This window comes from Antechinus flavipes, chromosome 3 (genome assembly GCF_016432865.1).
Source record: "Antechinus flavipes isolate AdamAnt ecotype Samford, QLD, Australia chromosome 3, AdamAnt_v2, whole genome shotgun sequence".
NCBI lineage: Eukaryota > Metazoa > Chordata > Mammalia > Dasyuromorphia > Dasyuridae > Antechinus > Antechinus flavipes.
This window is the reverse complement of record NC_067400.1, coordinates 165925569-165948603: the sequence shown is the minus strand read 5'-3', so window position 1 is coordinate 165948603 and position 23035 is coordinate 165925569. Positions and strand designations below refer to the sequence as shown.

The following is a 23035-nucleotide window of genomic DNA, read 5'->3' as shown; positions in this document are numbered from 1 at the left end:
ATCTGTAAAATAAAGTGCTTAGATTACATAGTCTTTAAGGATACTTCAAGTTCTATATTTATGATTTTTATGTACACATAGAATGGGCATGTGAGGGAAGATAGAAGGATACAGAGAGAAAAATTATATTTAATGTATAATTTGTTTTAGGTTATTACTATGTGCTGGGAATACACCCTCTTGGAACACAAAAAAAGAGACATTTTATATGACCTCCTTTAATATCTTCTCTTGATACTATGCTTGTATTTGATTCCTTTTACCTTTTGCAATGATCTTGGCTCTAATAATTTTCCGCATTGGCTTTCTGCAGAGGAAAATGTTATTGCATTTTCTTAGGAACTATGGAGAGAAGGCATTGGGAAAAATGAAGAACTAATTTTTCCACAGTGTGTAATTACTATAATTTTATAATTTTAGGCTTTAGAATTAAATGAAAGGTTATCTCAGGTTTCACTTAATCTCACCTTTTCATTCTAAAGATGAGAAAATAGTTCCAAAAATATCATCTATCCAAATTCCCACAGGCTCTAAGTAGCGAAATTAGAATTTGAATCCACATCTTCTACCTTCATATCCAGTCTTCTTTCTGTTACATCACACAATTTCTCTTAATCTGATATTTTTGTAGAACTTTACAATTTATAAAATATTTTTACAGTTGTTTCTTTAGATGATTATAGCCTTCTGGATAAGGTAGGTATTATCTTTTTTTTTTTTTTTCTCAAGTAGCTTCCAGTTTAATTGAGGAAAATAAGAAGTTCAAAAATAAGTATCAAAGAGAGGAAAATAAGAAATATTAAGAAAATTAATAAGAAAAATTAAGAACATAATAAATAATAAGAAAATCCATGTAAAGGCCACATGAAGTATCAGAAGAGAAAAGGAAAAGTTCACTTTCACCACTGTTTGGAAGGCAGGTATTATGAACTCTATTCATCTGATGAGGAAATGTACCAGAGTTTAAGAGATTAGTCCATGTCCACATGTGAGAGCAGTGGCTGAATAAATCTAGATTGTGCAGGTCTCTTATCACTTCATTGTTGTTGAAGGGGAGGAGTTATGCATCTACAAAATGAATTATAATTTTATGTATAAGGAAGCATAAGCTTCTCAGTTGGGAAATCAGGCCCAGTGTCTTATAAATAGCTGGACATTCACACAAGGAAGATGCTACAGATGACAATGCATCAGGGTTATTGTCTGCAACATATCAGAACAATAAACAATTTGCAGTGTTCTAAATGCATTGCTAAAATACTATAGCCTATACTCTATAAAAAATGAATGTCTAATCTAGTGCTTAATAAAAAATAACAACTCATTTATAACCTTGGAGAAGTCATAAATCCTGATTTTTAGAATGGAGAATAGAAAGTAAAGTTTCTTGTTTTCTGAGATTCCTTCTGGCTCAAGATCTATGTTCTTGTGACCTCAAATGACTAGATTATCTGAATAATTACCTAGTTTCTAGCTGATAAAAGTGCTAACCATGTAATACAGATTACATAACAGTTACGTTTTTTGGGGCAGGGGAAAGGGAGGATGGACCTCTTGCTTTCATTTTTCTGAAGAAATTTCCATAATGAAACATCCTCAACCAAAGTGGATCAGCAGCCTTTTGGTAATCCATAGACTCTGAGAGCTGATTACAAGGTCCCAATGGATTGAAGTAGAGCTTGAACTCAGTTTTTCCTTCCTTCAAGGTCAATTCTTTCCTCCTCCTCCTATCTCCACACTAATTCTCACCTTATGCTGTGGCTGGTGCTTAATAAGGGGTTATTGAATTGCTGCACAGAAGTCAAGAACTTAGTACAAGATTATTTTCTCAATGCTAGAACTATTCACCCTATGTCAAGATTCAGGTTCATGGGCAGGATGAGGAAAGAAAGCTTTATATCTCCAATGATTTCTGAATAAATGAGGAACTTCCTTCCTGGGGATATTAATCTAGCATTTCCCTCAGGATTGATGTGGAAAATTAGAAAAAAAAATCAGTAGTGTCTTCAGCAGAATTGCTAGAATGCTGAGGAAGGCTTCCATTTTTTTTTTTTTTTAAACAGAAGAATGATTTATGCTAGTGAGATGCTAGCATACTGGATCAATGAGAAGAATCACATGTCAGTAAACTGTGCTATTTTTGTTCATACCCTTTTTAATTTTTATGCAACTTCATGACACCACCCACTACAAATAAACAATTATATAGATAAAGAATTTGGAGGAGTGAAAAAGATATAACTATTCTAGATGGGGGAGCAAGAGGAGGGTCTAAGAATATTGGAGTAGCCAAAATGCTATGGATTGTCCTATTATAGGATGTTAAGATTTGCATAGGTGGGTCAATTTCCCAGGCTATAATCTCTTTAGAGTGTATCAGATATTAAAGGGGGAGGGGAAAAAAAACAAGGAAAGTGGCAAAAGGACTTGTATAAATCTATTACCCGCACAAGGAACAGAAAATAGCAACTTCCAGATACTCTTCTTGAACAAATCACATATTCATGTTTGTTATTTCATGGATCTATGAAAATCTGCTTCTCATTGCTAAACAATTTCTAGGTAACAGCATTTAATTTGGTTCAGAAGCTTCTAACTTCATAAAATATTGATTTAAAATGCTATTGTGCATCTTTTTGAACTCTGATCTTTCGTACTTAGTTCTGTTTTGATGAAATATTTAGAAGTCCACACATTTTCTACATGAAAAGTAAATTTAGAGTAGTTATAGGGGGTGGCAGAGTGGGTTGATTGTATTAGCTGCACCCTCTGGAGACATTGCTGTAATATCGAGAATCCTGCATAGTGCATTGTGATTTTGGTGGAAACCTAACTCCTGAGAAATATTTTATTTGAATTATGAAAAATATTTCATGGTTTTCAGAGACAAGTTGTTTTTGCGATGCGTTACAACCCACTGTCCATAACAATTTAAATGTTTTGAGCACTGAGGATAAGCTTTCCTAAAAAACACTTTTTTGGGGGGGAGGGCTGAGGGGTGGTAGTGGAAAGAGAACAGGGAAGAGGAGAGATTGTTGTTTATTTTTCCTATGCTAGTCATATAGAAAACAAGCATGTCGCATCACCCAACAAATAAGTTTTCATTATCTTTAAATTTGCAACTCCAAAAGAACAAAATACTGAGGAGCTACAATGCTATAAAAGAGACCAGATAATCCAGCTGGAGTCTTGTGTTTGAATCATGGTTATCATTAGTCAGCTAGATGGCAGAAGATCTGTCATTTCATCTCTCTAGGCCTTAATTTTCTCATTTATAAAATGAGGATAATGAACTTGATTCTCTCTAAGATCCTTTGTAAATTATTTTTTGAAAAAATATTTAAAATATTTCTAATTTGTTATTTACAATAATTTGGATATGATATGTCTGATTCTTATTAGATTAAAATGACTTCAACTGTCTACATGTTGGGCATCTCATAGGCAATTTTGGAATGTCAAAATATTATTTTATTTATAGTAAAGAATTTTAGCACATATTTACACATTCAACAAAAATATTAAAGAGTTGCTTATATGCAGAGCAATATTGTGGATTACATTTATCATAAATTTACCTTATTTTAATTATTGTTACTCATACTTAGTAATCAAAAATTTATAGCATTTGAAAAATAATAAAATTGAATTCTTTTAAAAGAATTCCAACATGTATACATTTCACAGATTCACATCTAATTTCCCCAAATGCTTTTTTTCTGAAACAAATTATTATCTCTGCTTGTAATTTGGATAGTTCTGAATCTTGCTTTTTTTCCTGGCAAATTTTCCATCTTTCAAAGAAGGATGAGTTCAGCCAGGTACCAAAGTGCCAATTAGTACAATGAGGCACCCTAGTGGCCTCAAAGAGTTAATACATCTCTCTTATTAACCAAAATGAATCATGTTTAACATGCTGGTAATAAAGAAATCAGGAATTATGTACATGTGGATATCAGAGATTTTTCAGCACTATATAGAACTAAATATTTTGAACATTAATGGAATAATGGTATGTGAAAAGGTATAAAAACTAAACATTCAATAATGCTTAGTTTTTAAAAGGCAATTTATCAAGTAGCTATTGTATTGGTAGAAATATAGCCAGTAGTTTTCCATACAAATCTAGATTGTTTGAAACCTGAACACAGCCTATAATCATACTCCTAGTAAAAGGATGATAATTATAATGCGCACAAAGAGAATAGTAATGATAAAATTAGTAAAACATTTCTATTTAAATGGAAGGGAATATTAAAACACTTTTATATTAAACATATTTTACATAGCAATCTTGTGTATTTTTCTTTACATACACAGATTTACCCATGCTTCTCCACCCTCTCCACTTTTATTCTTTTATTCTCTTATTTTTCTTTCAAGAATATCTGATTTTAGGGGCATAGCATATTTGGAAATGACTTAATTTATATCTATACAATCCATTTCTATATTTTATAATATTCTTATAAACCTTAAAGTACTATCATATGTGAGTTGGGGAGCCCAGTTGCTTCCTTCTAAAGTCTACGACCCCCTCCCCCATTTTACTTCTCAAGTTAGCATTTCTTTCCTATCATTTTTTTTTTTTGTATCAAGTTCAATTGATACCAAACCTCTGATACAAAAACATTCCATCTCCACCATTGATGAAGAGCTTTTTACTACATCAAAACTTCCTAATCCACATATAGAAATAAGGTTTTGCATATGCTTACTATAATTGGAGAATTTGGAAAATTCTGTAAACCTCCCATCGCTCATATTAAATCCTACAAAAATATCATTTGAAAAATGAATGATTGGCTTTTAAGAAACTCTTTTTTTCACTCTTTTGTGTTTCCTTTATGTAAACCCATGTAATATTGAGATTTCTCTCTACCTGATAAAATTACATAGAAAATGATAGCTTCTTTAATCCATATAATTTGTTTAAATTCAATATGATATAAACATTTACATATGTGTGTATGTATGTATATTTGTAAAATACACAAGGTGAGAGAGAGATAGATAACAGCCAGATAGAGACACGGACACAGACAGACAGATTGAAAAATTATGGTCATTATTTCCCAAAGAACACTTTCTTTTTTTTTTTTTTGGGGGGGGGGGGTGGGGTGGAGAAAGCAAAGGAAAGAGGAGAGATTGTTGTTTATTTTTCTTATGCTAATCATATAGAAAACAAATATGTCACATCAACCAACAGGTAAGTTTACATTATTATTTTGAACTCAGTCAAGCCTAATCTGATTTATTTAAACCCCTGAGTTCAGACTAGAAAACAGTTATTGACTCCTCTCTTTTCCTTTCTCTACCTTTTTTCCCCTCTCCCTCCTTCTTTCTCTCTCTCTTTCTGTTTCTTACTCTCTCTCTTCTTTTTGTGTGTTTATATTTGTATATATGATAAACATACATATTTAGACATCTATATGTATGTATCTCCCTTCAAAGAGATTTTATTTTAAGAATTCAATTTCTTTTTAGGGGCAGTATATTTTTGTACTAACATGGTTTTATATTTTAGCTGGGGATTTTTGCAACTTTAAATTAATGATTCACAAAAGTTCAATAGTTCTATTTGCCCAAGGTCACTAAAATAAAGGAGATAAGGAGGATCTTTTGTAGACTATTGCAAAATATGCAAGAAATTGATTTTTTTTTCAAATGGATTTGAGGGATGGATATAAGGGGTGAATTAGTCACTTATTGAAGTTATATATAGCAAAATAATTTCAGGTAGAAAAAAATTCAAATATAAAGCTAGTAATTTCAATTAGAAAACATTCAAATGTAAGGAAACTAAAATGGAAGATTTAAATCCAAATAATATTGTCAGTTATTAATGACATTCTGTTTTTTCAGAAGAAATGTAATTAACTTTACAATTTTGGGGGGAATATGGTAATAATCATATAACAAGGTTTCAGTACTATAACTAGGAATTTTGGAAACAAGACAAGTAGCATAACCAAAGGCAATGGACATTAAAAGAGCACAGACTTTGAGATATACCACAAGGCATCTTGTGGTTCACTCCTTCCGAGGCACATGAAGATGGACTATTTTTTAATTTTAACTATAAACAGTAAGTTATTTCTTTTTATTTTTTTAAAGATAAATTACTTTTTTTTTCAGTTAGCAAGTATATATTTTTCTTGATCCCTCCAACCCTCAACCACTGAAAAGAAAGAAGGAAAGGAAGGCAAGGCAAGGCAAGGCAAGGCAAGGCAAGAGAAAAAGAGAGGAGTGGAGAATAGAAGAGAGGAGAGCACAGGAGAGGTGAGGAGAGGAAGGGAAAAGAGAGGACTGGATAAGAGGGAAGAGAGGGGATGAGAAGAAGAGGAAAAATGAGGAGGGAAAGGAATGGAAGAAAAGGTCTTTTATCATATAAGTACAATTAAACTAAAGAATTTGCTTGATAATCAAGAAGTCTGATTACTTTACAATGGTAGAATTACCATAGCAAACAGAATGGCACTTTTGAGGCCTTATTGAATGGACTTATTGAAGACCTGTTGCCAACTTTGCCCTTTCCACAATTTTCTAAATTTCCTCACTTTGTGACAAAGGCTAGCTCCCCCTAACAACAATGACAACGACAACATTTTGTGTGTATGTATATGTGTATGGCTATTAGGGCTTTATCAATTAGTCCTACTTGTTTTCCCTTTTCCATCTAAGCTATAATTCCTTTTTTATCATACTCAAGAAAAATTCAAATAACCTGTATTATGTTTCTGGAATACTGCTAGAGAACACACAAATATTCCCCACATCACAGACTATCACTAGGTTTAGAAGTCTCCAATGGGTAGTTGGAAAACAGAAATCTTTTGGATAGGGATGAGCTTGTTTGTTTCATGTTCCTCAATTTTCTCTTCTACCTACTGTGTTAGATGGGGAAGTTGCCAATTCATATTTTTATGAAAAAGTCATAAAGAAGCTCAAAGCAATTTTTTCAATTAACGAATGCCTCATAAAAAAGCTCACAAAAGGAACATATATCTTATAATTTCACAGTCAAGATAACAATATTGTATTTGAAATTCTAATATGTGTTACTGAATGCTGGCTATGTTACAATAGGGACAAACAATTAGTAAATTCATGTTTCATCCTTATATTTATACCTCAGAGCTTTATAAGAGTACTATCCTTATAGCTCTTACCATGAAGTTGCCTTATAACATAGTCTTCCTTTTATTTCTTTAACTAAACCTTCTTGGATAGCTTCAATAAAATCTTGTCAATTTTTAGGTTCTAAGTGTAGTGCTAAACTAAGCTCTGTGTGTACAGTGGCTAAAATGCTGCACCACGTGTTAAGAAGACTCAACTTCCTGAGCTCAAATCTAGCTTTTATTGCTTGCTAACTGTATGATCCTATGCAAGTCTTCATACCTTGTCTCTTCAGTTTCTTTATCTGTTTAAAATAAGCTGGAGGAGGAAATGGCAAACCACTCCGGTATCTTTGCCAAGAAAACCCCAAATGGGGTCACAAAGAATCAGATAAAAATGAAACAAACAAGCAACAAAAAATTATAAGGGCTAATATTTCAATGTAAGATTTGCAAAAAACAAAAATCTTTGCAGATGAAAATTCAATTTCTTTTATTAATGGTTATTGAGGAAAAAACTAAGCAAAGACTAACAAACTCTAAGATGGGTATATAAATTTTACATAAAGAGTGGCATAATAAACAATTAGGGATATAAGGAAGAACTTTTAGAGCTATAGATAGAAGAAACTATATCAATTAGAGAACAGAATCAGCAAAGATGAGATGGATAATTTTTGATTACATAAAATTAAGAAATTTTGCACAAAAAAAACCCTTAAATTCACAGCTAATATCAGAGGGGAAGCAGATAAGTGGGAAGAAAATTTGCGTAGTAAGTTTTGCTGATAAAGGCATGATTTCTATGAAATATGGGGACATTATTGAAATGTATAAGAATAAAAACTTACAATTTATAAATGGTCAAAAAACATGGAAAGGCAACTTTTAAGGAAAGAAAAATAAGCTTTCAATAATCATGTGAAAAAATACTTCATTAATAATTAGAGATAGGCAGATTAAATTAATTATGATGTTTTTCCTAAAACCAAAGGTAATTTTTTTTAAAAAATGGCAAAGATTAGAAGGACATTAGGGAACTAGGCACATTAATAGTATAGCTATGATTTGAAATAACCATTCTAGATACTAATGTGAAATGATACCTTAAATTTAGTAAACTGTGCAATCTTTTATTCCAAAGTCTATACTCCAACTTGATATAAGAAAGGAGAAATTACTCATGAGCAACAATAAACTATTGTTGAATTGAATTATGAAGACATGCTAATATTTTGTCATTCACCTTCTTTTACTTCTTTTAGTCATTAATGATAATCTAGCTGAACAAATCTTTACAATTCTAACTGAATTGGTGATAGATAAGCTCTTTCTCTGACCTTTCCTTTGACTAGATCACCCACTGCCCATTCAAGAGTCAGAAAAAGTGTTATGGAATATATTCTATTTAATCTTTTTTTTTTTTTTTTTCTAATGTCCCTGTTTTGTCTCCTTGCTGAATCTGCTTCCTCTCCAAACTCTATACTTAAGAGAGGGATGTCAGAATTGTGATTTTATTCAAGGTCCTCCTGCCAATTCTCCTGAATTATTGATAAAGCTGTTAACACTATTTGTCTGAACAGAAAGTTACTAACTTCAGTCCTCATGATGGAGGACCTGGTTTACCATCTATTCTATCACTGTAAGGTACTTTGGGTTTTATTAACTATTCTATAGTTACATCTCTAGACATCTGAGTATTACTATCTGACTTACTGATATTCCTTAAGGACCCTGGATCTTGGTATTTGCTTCTCCGGAACACCTTCCAGCACTTTTGGGCTTTTCCTTCCATGAATTAGTTGTGTGTGTGTGTGTGTGTGTGTGTGTGTGTGTGTATACACACATATATATGTATACATACATGTATATGTATGTATACATATATATGTATATATTTGTTTGTTTTGTTTTATTTTGTTTTTTTAATGTGCTGTCTTTTGCAATTAGATTATAAGTTTGTAAGAGCAGGGTCTCTGTTTCACTTGTCTGTTGGCATTTAACATAGTGTTTTGCACATATTAAGTACTTAATACATATATGTTTTTCCTTCTATAATCTATCCATTCAACTAAAATTGGCTTAAATCCATTAGGGGAAATTTCCAGGTAGTATTCACTTCCTTTTACAAATGAGGAAATTGAGGGCTATAAAGATGAAGTAATATATTCATAATCACCATGCTAGCATGATAAAAAGGGAAAAAAGTAAACCATTAAAGAGAATGGTTTGATAGACAAAGCATAGCTCATGAAGGTTATACATATATGTCTGCAAGTTAACATGATTCAGTAATGAGGAAGGTAAGCACCTTGTGAATGAGTTGCTGTTATGTAGGTAATTATTAATAAGGATAAACCAAACACTGCATAGAAATGCTAATATTTACCTTATTCTTATTTAGTGAATACAGTTTTATTCTAATATCCGAACATTTTCTTAACTTTGAGTTTCTCTATCTATAAAGTGAGAACCCTAGTGCTTAACTGATTTCCTATTCTGTCAACATCATTTTTAACAACTGCTTAAAAGAAATCATTAAAAATAATAGTAATCAAAACAATGCATTTATATATGCTTATATATTATGTTGTGATTTATGTGCATATGTACATGTTTGTGTATATATATATATGTATATATATGTAAATTGTTATAAACTTTTAGGGTTATAAAGCACTTTACAAATATCATCTCACTTTTTCCTCACAATAACTCTTAAAAGTAGATGCTACTATTATCCCCATTTTACATATAAGGACACTGAGCCAGACAGAAATTAAATAACTTGTCCAATAGCTAGTAACTGTTGGAGGCTAGATTGAACTCAAGTTTTCTTGACTCCAGATCTAATACTCTTATCTACTTCAACATCTACCATGATTATTCTACTATATTTTCTTAAATAGGAACAAAGGATAAAATAGTTTCTGATTACTTACTTTCAGGTTCTCTAATTTTCCTTCCTGCTGCAGACTTTCGAAGCACACTCCGTCCTGAGTTAAACAGGCTTGTTAACTCATCTAGAGGACTGGTTAATGGTCTTGAATTTGGAGGGCTGTATGGTAGTGGAGAAGATGAACCAGAATTGGGTTTTCTGTGCTCAACTATTGCCACCTTTCCAGGGGAATAGGGCAACTGAGAAAACGAGCTGGAAGAGACTGCACCATGAGTGGAATTTGGTTTCTGAGGTACTTTGGGCAACTCTGAATTCGTCACTGCTTTCCCAGCATTAGCAAAAAATGGAGCATGAGTTTCTGGGGGGAAAGTAAAATGTGTGGAAGGTCGAAAAGCAGCAGGTGGAGGCACCGGAGGAGGTGGGAGGGGAGGAGGAGGTGGAGTTGAAGGAGGAGAAACTTTGTTTGAAACATTAAATACCATCAGACCAGGGGATGATGGTCTGTCATTTTCCCCTTTCTGATTTTTGGAGTACTGTGGAGACAACGGACTTGATCCATCTGACTGCACAGGGTATTTCAAATTAGTTTCTAGAACAGGAAGCTTTTTGACCTCCAAAGGTGTTAAAGGTGACTCATCAGATGCTGGAGAGCAGGTCACTGGGGTTGGAGGAAAGACCAGAAGTGGAGGTCTGTGAGGAAGTAGATTTGGAAAAGGTGGTGGAATGTCACAAGTATCTCTAAAGGTCCCTATGGTTTGACTGTTTATGTCAACATCATCAACAGCTAGAGGTTTGCGGCAATCAAAAAACAGTGGTGGGGATCCAGTTACTAGTGGAACCATTCCCAAAGTATTTGTGCTGCTTTCTTCTGGCAAAAAATATTTCATTTCTTCATAAACAGATTCTCCTTGATCTGGGCTGTCTGTCTCTATGGAAATGTTCTTTATTATGTTCCCTACCATTTCTATGTACACTGGTTCGCTCTCCTCTTCTTCCTCTTGAGACAAATACAAATTGAGGATTCCCTGATGTGGCCCATCTGAAGAAGAAGGTCTCTGCATTGTCATCATGTCCTGGTGGCCTACTTTATTTACAACACTTAAGTATTTTGCTTCTCCAGGCTTTTGTGCTGGTATCTCCTCATATGAGCCACTAAGCTTTGTGTTGGGGCTTCTCTTGGGCTTTCGGGGAGGAATCTTTTTCATTGTGCTATAATCATCGCTATGTGGTCTAGGCCGGGTCAACACTAGAATAGAAAAAGAAACAGGTAGAGTTGAGATTCCTCAAATAATTGACAGCTTGCACATGTAATTTAGCTTGGACTTAACTCTTCATAGATTTTACTGTTTCAGCTTCTACTATGTTCTAGACCATATTTCTCTTCAACAATGTAGTTCAGTATCTTTGGGTTCCTAAACAAAACTCACTTTATTCTCTGCAAAAGGAGAACATCAATATTTTCAATATCAAGATCAATATTAATTAGTTGTTAGTATTGATAAGAGTAACAGCTTATTCATGAGAAAAAGGGAGATAGTTGGATAATAAAATTATATTTGAGTACATCTGATCATGTCTTTACCCTGCTTGAGGAGAATTTAAACACATTAGATTGAGAAAAAAATGGAATAGTGATACACAAAGTAATCTAGGCTATATTTAACTGTGATTGTTCAAAGAATTTGTTCAAAGTATCTCAGAAACCTAATTCTACTTTTGGTGAAGGTTCATTTAGCTTATTCTCTAAGTTGTCTTATTCTCCTGTGAAGATGATTAATGCTGAGCACAGGAAGTTCAGTTCCAAAGAATCCTTATAGTTTTATATAAGTGCTTTTTCAGAGAAAACAAATAAACAAACAAACAAAAAACTCCTTTGTTTGGCACTTATATATCTTCATAATCTGATTCCAATTTATCTTTCTAGGTTGATTACACGTTTTTGTATTTTTACCTCTGCTTCTCTATCTCTGTCACTGTCTCTCTTTTGTCTATAACTTGTACTCTATAGTCAATCTGCTGTGCTTTTCATGATATTTCATTTCTCATTTGCATGTCCTTGTACTGGTTTTTCACCTATCCTAAAATATAATAATTCACTTCTTCTTGGAAACTTTGCTCTCTTTAAGGCCCAACTTAAGAGCAAATCTCTTCAGATGCTTTTCCAAATTCTCCAGTTATTGATGGGAGTGGTATAATTATGTAATTATTCTGTATATATCAACTTTAGCCACAAAATAAAATGTAAGCTTATTGAAGGCAGATACTACCTCAATTTAAATTTTTTTTTACACAAAGAATTAAACAGAATAAGTGTTTAAGAAATACCTATTGATTAAATGATTAATTTTTATAGGCAAAGAAACTAAGAAATATAGAAATGAACTGACTTTGGTTGAAGTCACATAGAAAATTACTCTCACAGGCAGAGCTAATGCTATTGGTTAACTAGATTGCTTTGATAGATGGATAAAAATGATTGCAGTTCAAAGAATAAATTTGCTTAAAGTTTACTTTGGTTGTTATTAAAATAATACAAAAAAGCAAGGAAATGGGGTAGCTAGGTAGCACAGTGGATAGAGCACCAGCCCTGAAGTCAAGAGGAACTGAGTTCAAATGTGACCTCAGACACTTAACACTTCCTAGCTGTGTGACCCTGGGCAAGTCACTTAACCCCAATTGTTTCAGGAAAAAAAAGACAAACAAATAATGTCATTAATGGGCACCAAAAAAAATGAAATATAAATGATGAGAAATCTTTCTGAAAGAGACAGAAACAGATAGAGACAGAGAAAGAGAGACATACACATACATAATGAGAGAGAGAGAGAGAGAAAGAAAGAGAGAGAGAGAGAGAGAGAGAGAGAGAGAGAGAGAGAGAGAAGAGAGAGAGAGAATAAAGTAATGCCAAATCATCAAACACTGTAGGAATCAATTAATCAATCAAAGGCAAAATTAAGTTGGAAAAATAAAATTAAGGGAGCAAATGGATACACTTGCTGATTTGTAGGTACAAAAAACATAATAGAATTTTTTGAAGGATGATTTATTTTATGCAAGCAATAATGAAGAATATCTTATTCAATAAGGTAATTTTATTAAATAAATACAATCTCTAGAAATAGTGAGAATTGTTTTATATAATAATATGTTATTTTTAAACTATTAATGTTTGCAGAATGTCTCTTTTGTGAATATCAACTTTTCATACATTACTGAATCATTTAACTAAGAAAATGGAATGTATTGTTCATTTCAAATAGGGCCCTTAAATAGTTAAGGTCCTTCAAGAAAACCTAACAAAAAGAACTCTAAATCTCTAGTAATGGGGGAAAAAGTGAGCTTTAAATAAATGGAACTCCTGAGAACTAGTAAATGAAGGGAACTAGTAAAAAGAGCTAATGTCCATAGTAATTAAAATGCCCTTTACTATACTGTATCATTATCTGGTGGTGGTGGTTGTTTTTCAAAGCAGACAAGTGTGAAGTCCCTGACAGTTCAGTGGAATGAATATAGCATTTTAAAATTGTTCTCAGTAGGTTATGAGCCTTTAGTTCATAACAACTTCTTTTTGGAAAGTTTTTGCTCTATTCCAACTGTGACCCAAAAGACCAATATTTGGACAGATAAACTATAGATGCTATGGAAAGTTTAGCTTATCATATAATGAGATTAAATAATCATAATGATCACAAATACAAATCCTGGCTACATTCAGTTCAGTTTAATGCTGTATAGTTATTTAGAAATATTGAGCTTTATTGATTGATCTGCATTCCAAACCAACCAAGTTATTCTTTGAAAAAAAATGTTTGGATACTGAACTTTAAGGAAACAGCAACCACAAAAACAACAACTCAATAACTTCATATCTCATCAAAGAAGCCAGAATGATGTGATTATTATAGGTACACATGGGTCAAATTGTGTCCAATTTAAATGGAATTTTCATATGATCACAATTTAAAAATAAAGGATAGAATTCTTAAATCATGTATCCTATCCTGGCTCCTCATATACCAAGAACTACAGAAGAATTCTTATACAAGAATCCTTTGTGTTTTGTTTTTCTTTTCTATTCTTGAGAGGAATGTTTGAGGTTATTTTTAAGTTGTTCCATTTGCATAAATATACATGTCATATGTTTTTAACCTCATTGAGGTCCAGGCATCCAGAAAAGTTCCTTTTCATAAAATAAAGAATTGCATAGATAATGATATTCCAAAATGGCAAGCAACATTTTTGACCACATTTACTGCAGGTGCAAAAACTCAGTTATAATTGGATGACAAATGGAAGGTCTCTGAAAAATTTAAGAATCTGTTGGAACCTCATTATAAGATTATTTGGGAAGATTATGTTCCAGTACAGTATTACAGGTGGTGAAAGAACACTTAACTGCCTGTCTGGTACATTCAATAATACATTTCCCAAGATTTAGTACTCAAGGTTCAGATAGATGATGCCTTTTACCACATTTCAAAGGAAAATATAATGAAATTCCAATTGAAAATCAGGTGAGCAAAAAGAATCCAATGTATTCTTTAATAAAAATCACACAAACTCTATCTCTGTACAAGAGGCTAGAAAGCATGCATGTATATATGTATGGTGTATATATGTATGTAATATATATTATGTACATAGAAAATAGCATATTACATTATCCACTTGATTTTCTCATGTAGCTATCAGCCAAACTCATTTAGGAGGTTTTGTAATGGTTCAGTGCCTAATATGATCAGTATTGTATCATCCTCCAATAGGAGCATCTGGAGAAACTTATCCTTAGGTAATTCCTCTCTCATTTAGATTTGGCACTGAGAATTCTGTATGGCAAAGATGAATACTTCTTTGTTTTAATCCCTAATTATTTACCAAAAAACACTATTTTACATAAAAACACAATCATTTAAACATGATTGTATAATTGCAAATATTTGAGCCTATTAGCATCAAGGAAATCTTCACATTTAGGCTCTATTGCCTATAATGGACATCTAAGACAGATTTGGATACAGCATCCTGGACTCCTAGGTTATGTCTTTGTCAACTTCACCACATTGCTTCTTTGCTAAGAACCTTTTCTAGCTCACTTTTAGTTCTCCAGTTTGAAAGGGACTTCATTTTTGCATAAGCTGCCTTCTTTTTTTTTCTAGAATCATATAAAGCAAATCTAAAGTAAAAATTATGTCATAATTAATCCACAAGTTAGCACTTGACGAGCCCCTCATAGTGTCCTAAACAGCTTCTGACTTTGTATTGTATAAATTGGCAAAAGACAGTTGCAAAGAAATTGGGTATATTATCTGTATAATATAGAACTCACATACCACTTCAAATTGTAACTGAGTTGAGATATCTGGAAAATAATTTTGCATAGATTATTTTTGTGAAGATTCAAAATTTGAAAGCTCCCTAAAGAAAATATGATGTATTGGGTTTTGAATACTATTTGATTGATATATCAGTTTATTAATCTTACATTTTACTCATCTAGAACAAGAGTACTATCACTAAGTTATAGATTGGATAGAGATCCAGGCCCAAGTCAGGAATACTTGAATTTAAATTTGGCTTCAGACACTTAACAGGCAATGAGATTCTGGGCAAGTCATTCAACCTCTGTTTGTCTCAGTTTTTTCATCTGTAAAATGGACATAATGACAGTACCCACCTACCAGAATTGTTGTGAAGATCAAAAGAGCTAATAACTGTAATGCATATAACACAGTACTTAGTAAAGGATAAGTACGATATAAATATTAGATATAAATCTTTTTAATTCTCTGATTATAAATTCATTCTTCCTCAGCATACTCATGCTTGTCTTAAAAAAAAATTACTTTGCTCTATCTCAATCAATTCTGCTCTTAACATTTGTCTTTAGAATAAACAAAAAAAGACTTCTGGAATATAATTTTCTGTCTCCTGATGACCCTTTACCTACATGTCAGTGGATTCCTTTTTTCAAAGGAAATTTTTAAAATTTATTTTCTTGAATCTCATTTATACTTCTATCCTGTATAATGTGCCCTTAATTTTGTTTAACAATTTTATTTCCTTTTCCCATTTCATCAACTACTGCATGTTATGTGACAACTTAATAATTTATAATATTCATGTCCTTTCCCACTCCCACTTCAATTCAGTCAATAATATTTATTCTTTTCACCTTGATTTTTCCATCTTGAATAAAGCTACTATTAGTGGAGCTTCACCCTCAATTTCTCTTTTTTATGGTATATTTTGTTTTTAATTTTGAGGTTTTATAATCATGCCATGGATTTTCTATATGTGAATATGATTGTAAGAATTATTGACTCCTCATCTAACTTATGATTTGCTTATTTATGTGTGTATTTTTGTCATTCTTTTATTGAATTTTGTTCCACAAACTTAATTTTGAAGACTACCACATTAAAATACCTAGAAGAAAATAAGGGAATGAGTAAGATTTATCCTGTCTACTCATCCAGTGTTTTTATGAATTATTTATAAGTAAATATCTTTAAGTAAGTACTGTGTAAGACAATATTGTTTGAACTCAACAGTTCTAGCATATGATTCCTACTCTTTCTAATTGCTTTCCACTGATCAAATGTAAATTCCCTCCCTTGAACCCATTTTCCATATTCACTCCATGTTGTTTCTTATACTTGTTTATTTCTGTATTTACTCTCATCTTTATTTCCCAATGTATCAGAACATATCATTTTCTTCAATCTTCTCATTAATCATAGGATCATTTAGAGTTGAAAGAAATCTTTGAAATTATCTAGTCTAATCCTTTCATTTTACAGAAAAGTAAACTTAAAGCTATTCCCTAACTTGCCTTGGATCAAAAATCTAGGATTGAGGTGGTCTTTTACTCTAGGGGGTAACTTGTCAAATTATCTTCTTCCAGGAGAATATTCTTATGCTTTCTCTCTCTGCATTTTTATCTTGTTGGCTAAAATTTAATTCTATATTCTCTGATGTGCCTTATTTATTTTTAATAATACTAAAGATAAATAATTATTAATAAGCAATCATAATATAAATCAAGGGTAACCCCTGATATAAATGAGGAGTAAATGTCTTGGATTGAGTATGCAATTTAACTTTAATCAATTAATTAGATAAAAACATTGTTAGAATCTCAATATAGAAATTTACTTCTGTAGATAGCACTAAGTAAAGCTTGCAGTTCATTTAATGGGGATTTATTTCACTCATTGGCATTCTGAAATAGGTGTTGTCAGCCTAAATTTTGATGCAAAGAGAAACTAATGAAAAGACTGATTTTGGTTTTGTTTGTTTGTTTGTTTGACTGAAGATGATATAAGGAACTCCTAGTTCCTCTACCAATGCATATCAGCACTTAGAGACTTTGAGTGTTGCTTCAGGCACAGGTTATGTGACTTGTCAGGATCACACAATTAGTATGCATCATAGGTAGTATATGTCCAAGTCTTGATTCTGGCATTTCTCTTTAAATAGAAAATTTGAAAAAAAAATTTCTAATTATAATAGGGTTGAAAATTTGTATTATAAAAATGTGAAGTTTATTTTATGCACAGCTGTGTGTGTGTTGGAGGTCATGGAGAGGGCAGGGGGAGGGAGAATAGCATGAATTATCTTTTCCAATAGCGTTAGAAATTTTAAGAAAATGTTATTTCCTTAGTGATTAAAAAGCCACTAGTAAAGCAGCAATTAGATTTATTTCTCTTACAAATATGCTAGAGCAACAAGGCTACTTTGGGCTTTTGAGGACCGGAAGTCAGAACATCAATAAACAGAAGTAATGTTGTCTCCCAATCTTTCTTCACCCCCACCCCCAACTCCACGCTTTCCCTTTTAGCCTAACTAACCTTCATTAGCTGTTTCCTTAGCAGCTGCTGACAAGCAGGCACTAACAGCTTCATAGGAAGCACTCAGTCGTGTGTTGGGGTCTCTCTTTGGTTTGGGAGGGGGCTGTTTCCGTGGTGATGGCAGGCCACTGCTGTCATCCATACTGAACACAGAGTGCAGGGAGGGAGATCTGATGGATGATCCAGCCAGAGATTGTACTAAGCCATCCACTGCCATAGGGACTGGAACTGAGCTGGAATGAAAATGCTTGGGTGCCCGACTGACTGCAAAGTTGTCTTCAGAGACCTTTCCACCTTTGTCTGCAGCTCTTAAAGGAAAAAAGAAAAATACACATATACAACAGAAGAGATGCCCAGATGCATTATTCAAATGATAACAATGAACCTGTTCATGCAAACATAATAACAGCCTTTTGAAAAACAATCTCTCAACACCCCTGCTGAGACTAGAGGATGTGTCTGCACTAATCTTCTGACAAACAAATCCAGATGAAGCTGCTAGCATTTTTCCATTTCCTGCTTTATGATAAATCAGATCATTGGTCTCCTTACCCTGACCCCTCCCTACCACACACAGACATAAATGCAGCTTTCCTTAAGTAGTTTCATATTGTTGATCAGGCATTCACTGAATGGATTGTTCACACTCTGATTATTAAACACAATCAAAACCTAGGAATTCAATCTGAATGATAATTTCTGGGAAATCCATCTTAATAGAAAGTTACTGATGCAGCAAATGTTGGGAGTTCATCATGGTTCCCTCCCAAAGGAGCATACTCTTATAAAAAGCAAAGCATGGAATTATGGGGGTAACCCCACACTATTTTCCTATTTCTGTTTCTGCCTCCATGCATCATGAGCCATCATTTAATTATGTGGAATTATTTTCTCCATTATAATGATTTTCTTTCCCTTTTAGACTATATGTCTTTCCTGTTGCCAAGCTCTTATACAATAAACAAATTGAGAAATCACTTGGTACTTAATTTTACATCTGGGAAAAGTGAGAAATTAAGGTGATTGTTCAGTTCCAGCAGCGAAAATAATAAATATTCTTGTGAAATTCATATACAATTAGTAGTTCTTTAGTTAAAAGGATATAGTAATAATAATAATAATGAGAGTAACAAAAAACAGAGTCTTTCCTTTTGGCTTTATATGCTAGAGTAATCATGTGATAAAAAGATGTCAATACATTTTTAAGCATTTGTTTTTATAATTATATCTCTGTATGGCAGACCATCAAAAGAGTTGGAATTCTTCTAAAAGATATAGCCAGATGCCCATGTAGTAAATGAAATAGCTGAAGATAAAAAGTTGGTATTCAGCATGTAATTTGTTTTCACTCTAATGCTTAATTACCGATTTTTTTCCTACAAAGGAATTTTTAGTGTATAATCACTGGATATTTGAAGCTAATTAATCAGAGATGACACTGCCATTTTTACTTTAATAAAAATAATCTGATATAGGCAGCACAGGCAAAGGAGTGCTATTTCCAGTGAGATACAATGTGGCATTATTGAGTTCTTCCGGAAAAATAAATAGCTCCCTAACAAGTTAATTATGGTCAAAGAAAACAGATCACTTTACATTACAAAGCCATTACATAGAGTGATGCTACTATGCATAGGTGTCCTTATCATTCACATAAGAGGAAGGATACTCCATTGTAAGTTGAAACAAGTGGTTGCAAAATTTCTATTTCTTGCTAAGCATACAAAGTGGACTTTCAAATGACAAGAAGAAAAAAAAAAACACTTTCTTTATTGGCAAAGAAAATGTGTCAATTTAGATAGTGACTAGAACAGACACATTTCTCTATATTGATTTCAAGGCATCTCCTCTCTCCTAAAATGACTCCTTATTAATTATCTTGGCAAATTTTCAGAAGGTTCTCTAAGTCAGCATTTATGTTCAGTGTGCTTGAATGAAAAAATTTTAAAGCTCAATTAAATCTGTTAGCTAAAAATAGAGCTATTATATACTTTAAAATAAAACCTGAGATTGCCTGAGGTATTCAAAAACAAACAAGTACAGCATGCAAAATTAATGACCTTCAAAACAGAAATTATATATAGTATTGTGATATGTATATCTGCAACTATGGCTTTGCTAACAAGAATATTTTATATATTAACAAAAATATTTAAAATATTCATCTGAAGCTGTAATTAGATCTTCAATAATCAATCATAATCATCATTATCATTTTTACCAGACTCATGAATTTTTTTTTTTTAAATAAGAAACTCCCAATGAGGCAATTTCCCTTACAAGTTCATAACCTCACCTTGTCTGCAAATTGTAGTCTGAGAGAGTTGCTGGAGGCAACATGATGTTGTCACTGGCTTACATTTATAGAGAATGTGTCAGTGGCAGGACTTGAACTCAGGTCCTCTTGGTTCAGAGGACAGCTCTCTACTTCTATATCATGTTGCCTGCCTAATGATAATCATAATAGCAATAATAATGACAAAAAGAAACATAATATCTCATGTGTACAATACCCTTCAAGACTAAATTGTCCTCATTCTATCAATCAGGAGAGTTTAAATAACTTGTCTAAATTCATACAGCTAGTAAGTATCTAAGGCCGGATTTGAACTTAGATATTCCTGAATTCAAGCTGAACATTCTATTACGCTGCACTGCCTCTAGCAAAATGTTTGCAGATGATATACTACCACACATAATACCACAACATTTATAAAATACTTATCACTTGCCTTGGCACATAGTAAGTACTTGTTCCTGGTCCCTTCTTCTATAATCATTGTTTGCTGATGACCCCAAGCAGATATTTGTTCTGAACTCTTATGGTGATAGCTGGATCAATTAAAAAGACTGTCAAAATGCTTTCCACGCTTACCTTTTGTTGCTTTCTTCTTGCTTGTTCCTGACCTCTAACTTTTCTCTATGGTAAGGTATACTCATTTCATTACGGAGCCGGTCATTTTCTCGAGCTATATCTGAAGCATTCTGAATGACCAATGCATCATATGTTTTCAGGCCCATGTCTTCTGTGTTCTGGAGGAAACTCTTGACTGAAGTGACTTCTTGTTGTCTGATGCTCATCTTCTGTAGCAAATACTGGCGTGCAAGAAATCCTCTTACAACTGTCAGAAGAGGACAAAATTATGGTCTGATGAGAGATAGGAATCCAAAATACAGAGGCAAAATCACAATGACATTATGCTGCATGACTGATAATAGGGCTACAAACTGATAAATATAAGCTCAGTGTAAAAGAAGTAATGAAATATATCTTAGCCACATTAAAATGAGATTTTAAAATTCATTAATAGCTATTATAAATTCAAAGATTATGTTAAGAATATAATACTTAGATTAGCAGAAAGAAACTTTATAATGAGGCGTTTTATGTATACATAGTCTACCAATGCAGGTTGAATCTTTTATGATAAGATGAGTTTTATAAATGATTGAGGCTGAAAAATATTATCAATTCAGGGTCAACTTTCTGGTGATGGGGCTCTCTGAGTTTAGTTAAGGCTGCTTCTTTTAAAATAATACTTCACCAGGTTTGTAATTTAAATATTTCTAGTTTGGGAGGACACAAAAAGTTCAGTAGCTTTTAATAAGTCAATATCTATTTCATAACACAATGAGTAAGATTTTGCTCTAGGCCTTAAGTGGAGGATAACATGAGTATGTAATACATATATACACATGTATCTCTAGATAGATATATTGTGTAAAATACACAATAATATGTATATTATATATATGTATAAATATATGCTATATAAGTATATGCATGTGTGGATTTTTAAAAATAATGTTAACCTCCACTTAAACCTATGACTCATTTGAGATAGATAGATAGATAGACAAAGTTTCATAATTCTAAGGAAAAATAATAGGTCCGGAATATAGCTACAAAGAATATATATTCTGACAGACAAAGAGAGAAAAACTTTTTATAGGAATAAAACTTTATTTTGAGAACAAAATATCATCCCTTTTACCCCATCCTAATAGAGCAATCATGATTATATTCACCTTCATTCCTGGAAATACACTTTCACTTAAATATTTGAGAACCACTAATTTCCTCCATTACTAATAAGTCCATTACTAACAAGACTTATTATACTATATGTAGTATAATATAACTATATTATAGTTATAACTATCAACTCCTTAAAAAAGCCAAACTTCAAACATTTGGCCTTCCTAGAAGCAATGATGGTGAGATCAGAAAATGTCTTTGAATTTTAGCTGTAAAGGAAGAAAAAAGGAATCAAAGAAGGAAAGAAGGGAGGGAAGAAAAAAAGAAAGAAAGAAAAGAAAGAAGGAAGAAGGGATGGAGGTAGAGAAAGAGGAAGAAACCAAACAAAAAATGGATTTATAAAGAACAAAAGAAGAGCAAGAGATCTATTTTGCAAAATAAAACTTTTTTTCTTCTGGATGGTAAGGAAGTTGGGATAAGAGAAATTAAATACCTTAACATTATTCACTTCTCTGAAATTACAATAAACTATGGGTGACCTGTAAGATTGTTTACAAGGGGGCAAGAGAACAACATTTTTGACAAATATCACTTCAGAAGAAAAATATGAAGTCATTTAAAATGCTTAACATTTTTTCCCCAGATGTCAATATTGAATGTTTATACTTATATTGGAATGTAGTGATACTGTATTAAGTTAAACTGCAAAACAGTCATGCTGAACTAATCTGAAGAAAAAAAAAAAAAAACCAACAAAAAACCAAACAGCAAAAGGTACAATCAAGCTTCCATGAATATAAACTATTGTAAAATTAAAATGTGAACACCAGATGAAAAAAAGCAGAATAAGACAGGCTGATCTTTACTCATCCTTTTGCTTTCTAAAAAAAGGAAGAGTTTGTCTTTTGAAAGGGTGAACTTCAAGATAATTCTATAAATGTCTGCTTATTTGAACTAAAGCATTGAAATGAGCAAATCGGGCCTCGCCCCACCCCCACTATTCATTGTTCCATATCCTTCCCCATATGACAACAACATTCACCCAATGACATCTATTTCAAAGAATTTAAGGGATTCCATTTCCCCATCATTATTCCCAACTGTCTTTTTTGATCATTTAAGCTATACTGTATGGCACAAATTGACTTCTTTAGCATAAGATTAATTACTTTAAGAAAATGATTTGGCA

The 23035-nt window shown here is 32.6% G+C and overlaps 1 protein-coding gene across 1 annotated transcript in view; it reads right to left on the bottom strand.

Annotated features, from left to right (window-relative positions):
• MYO16 (myosin XVI) overlaps positions 1-23035 on the bottom strand; it is a 722870-nt gene that overhangs the window by 76805 nt on the left and 623030 nt on the right. The window contains exons 30-32 of the mRNA XM_051984178.1: positions 20743-20989; positions 17868-18175; positions 10061-11263 (exon numbers count right to left, since the gene is read on the bottom strand). Of these exons, the coding sequence (XP_051840138.1) occupies positions 10061-11263; positions 17868-18175; positions 20743-20989 (1758 nt within the window). The remainder of the gene's footprint in view (positions 1-10060; positions 11264-17867; positions 18176-20742; positions 20990-23035) is intronic.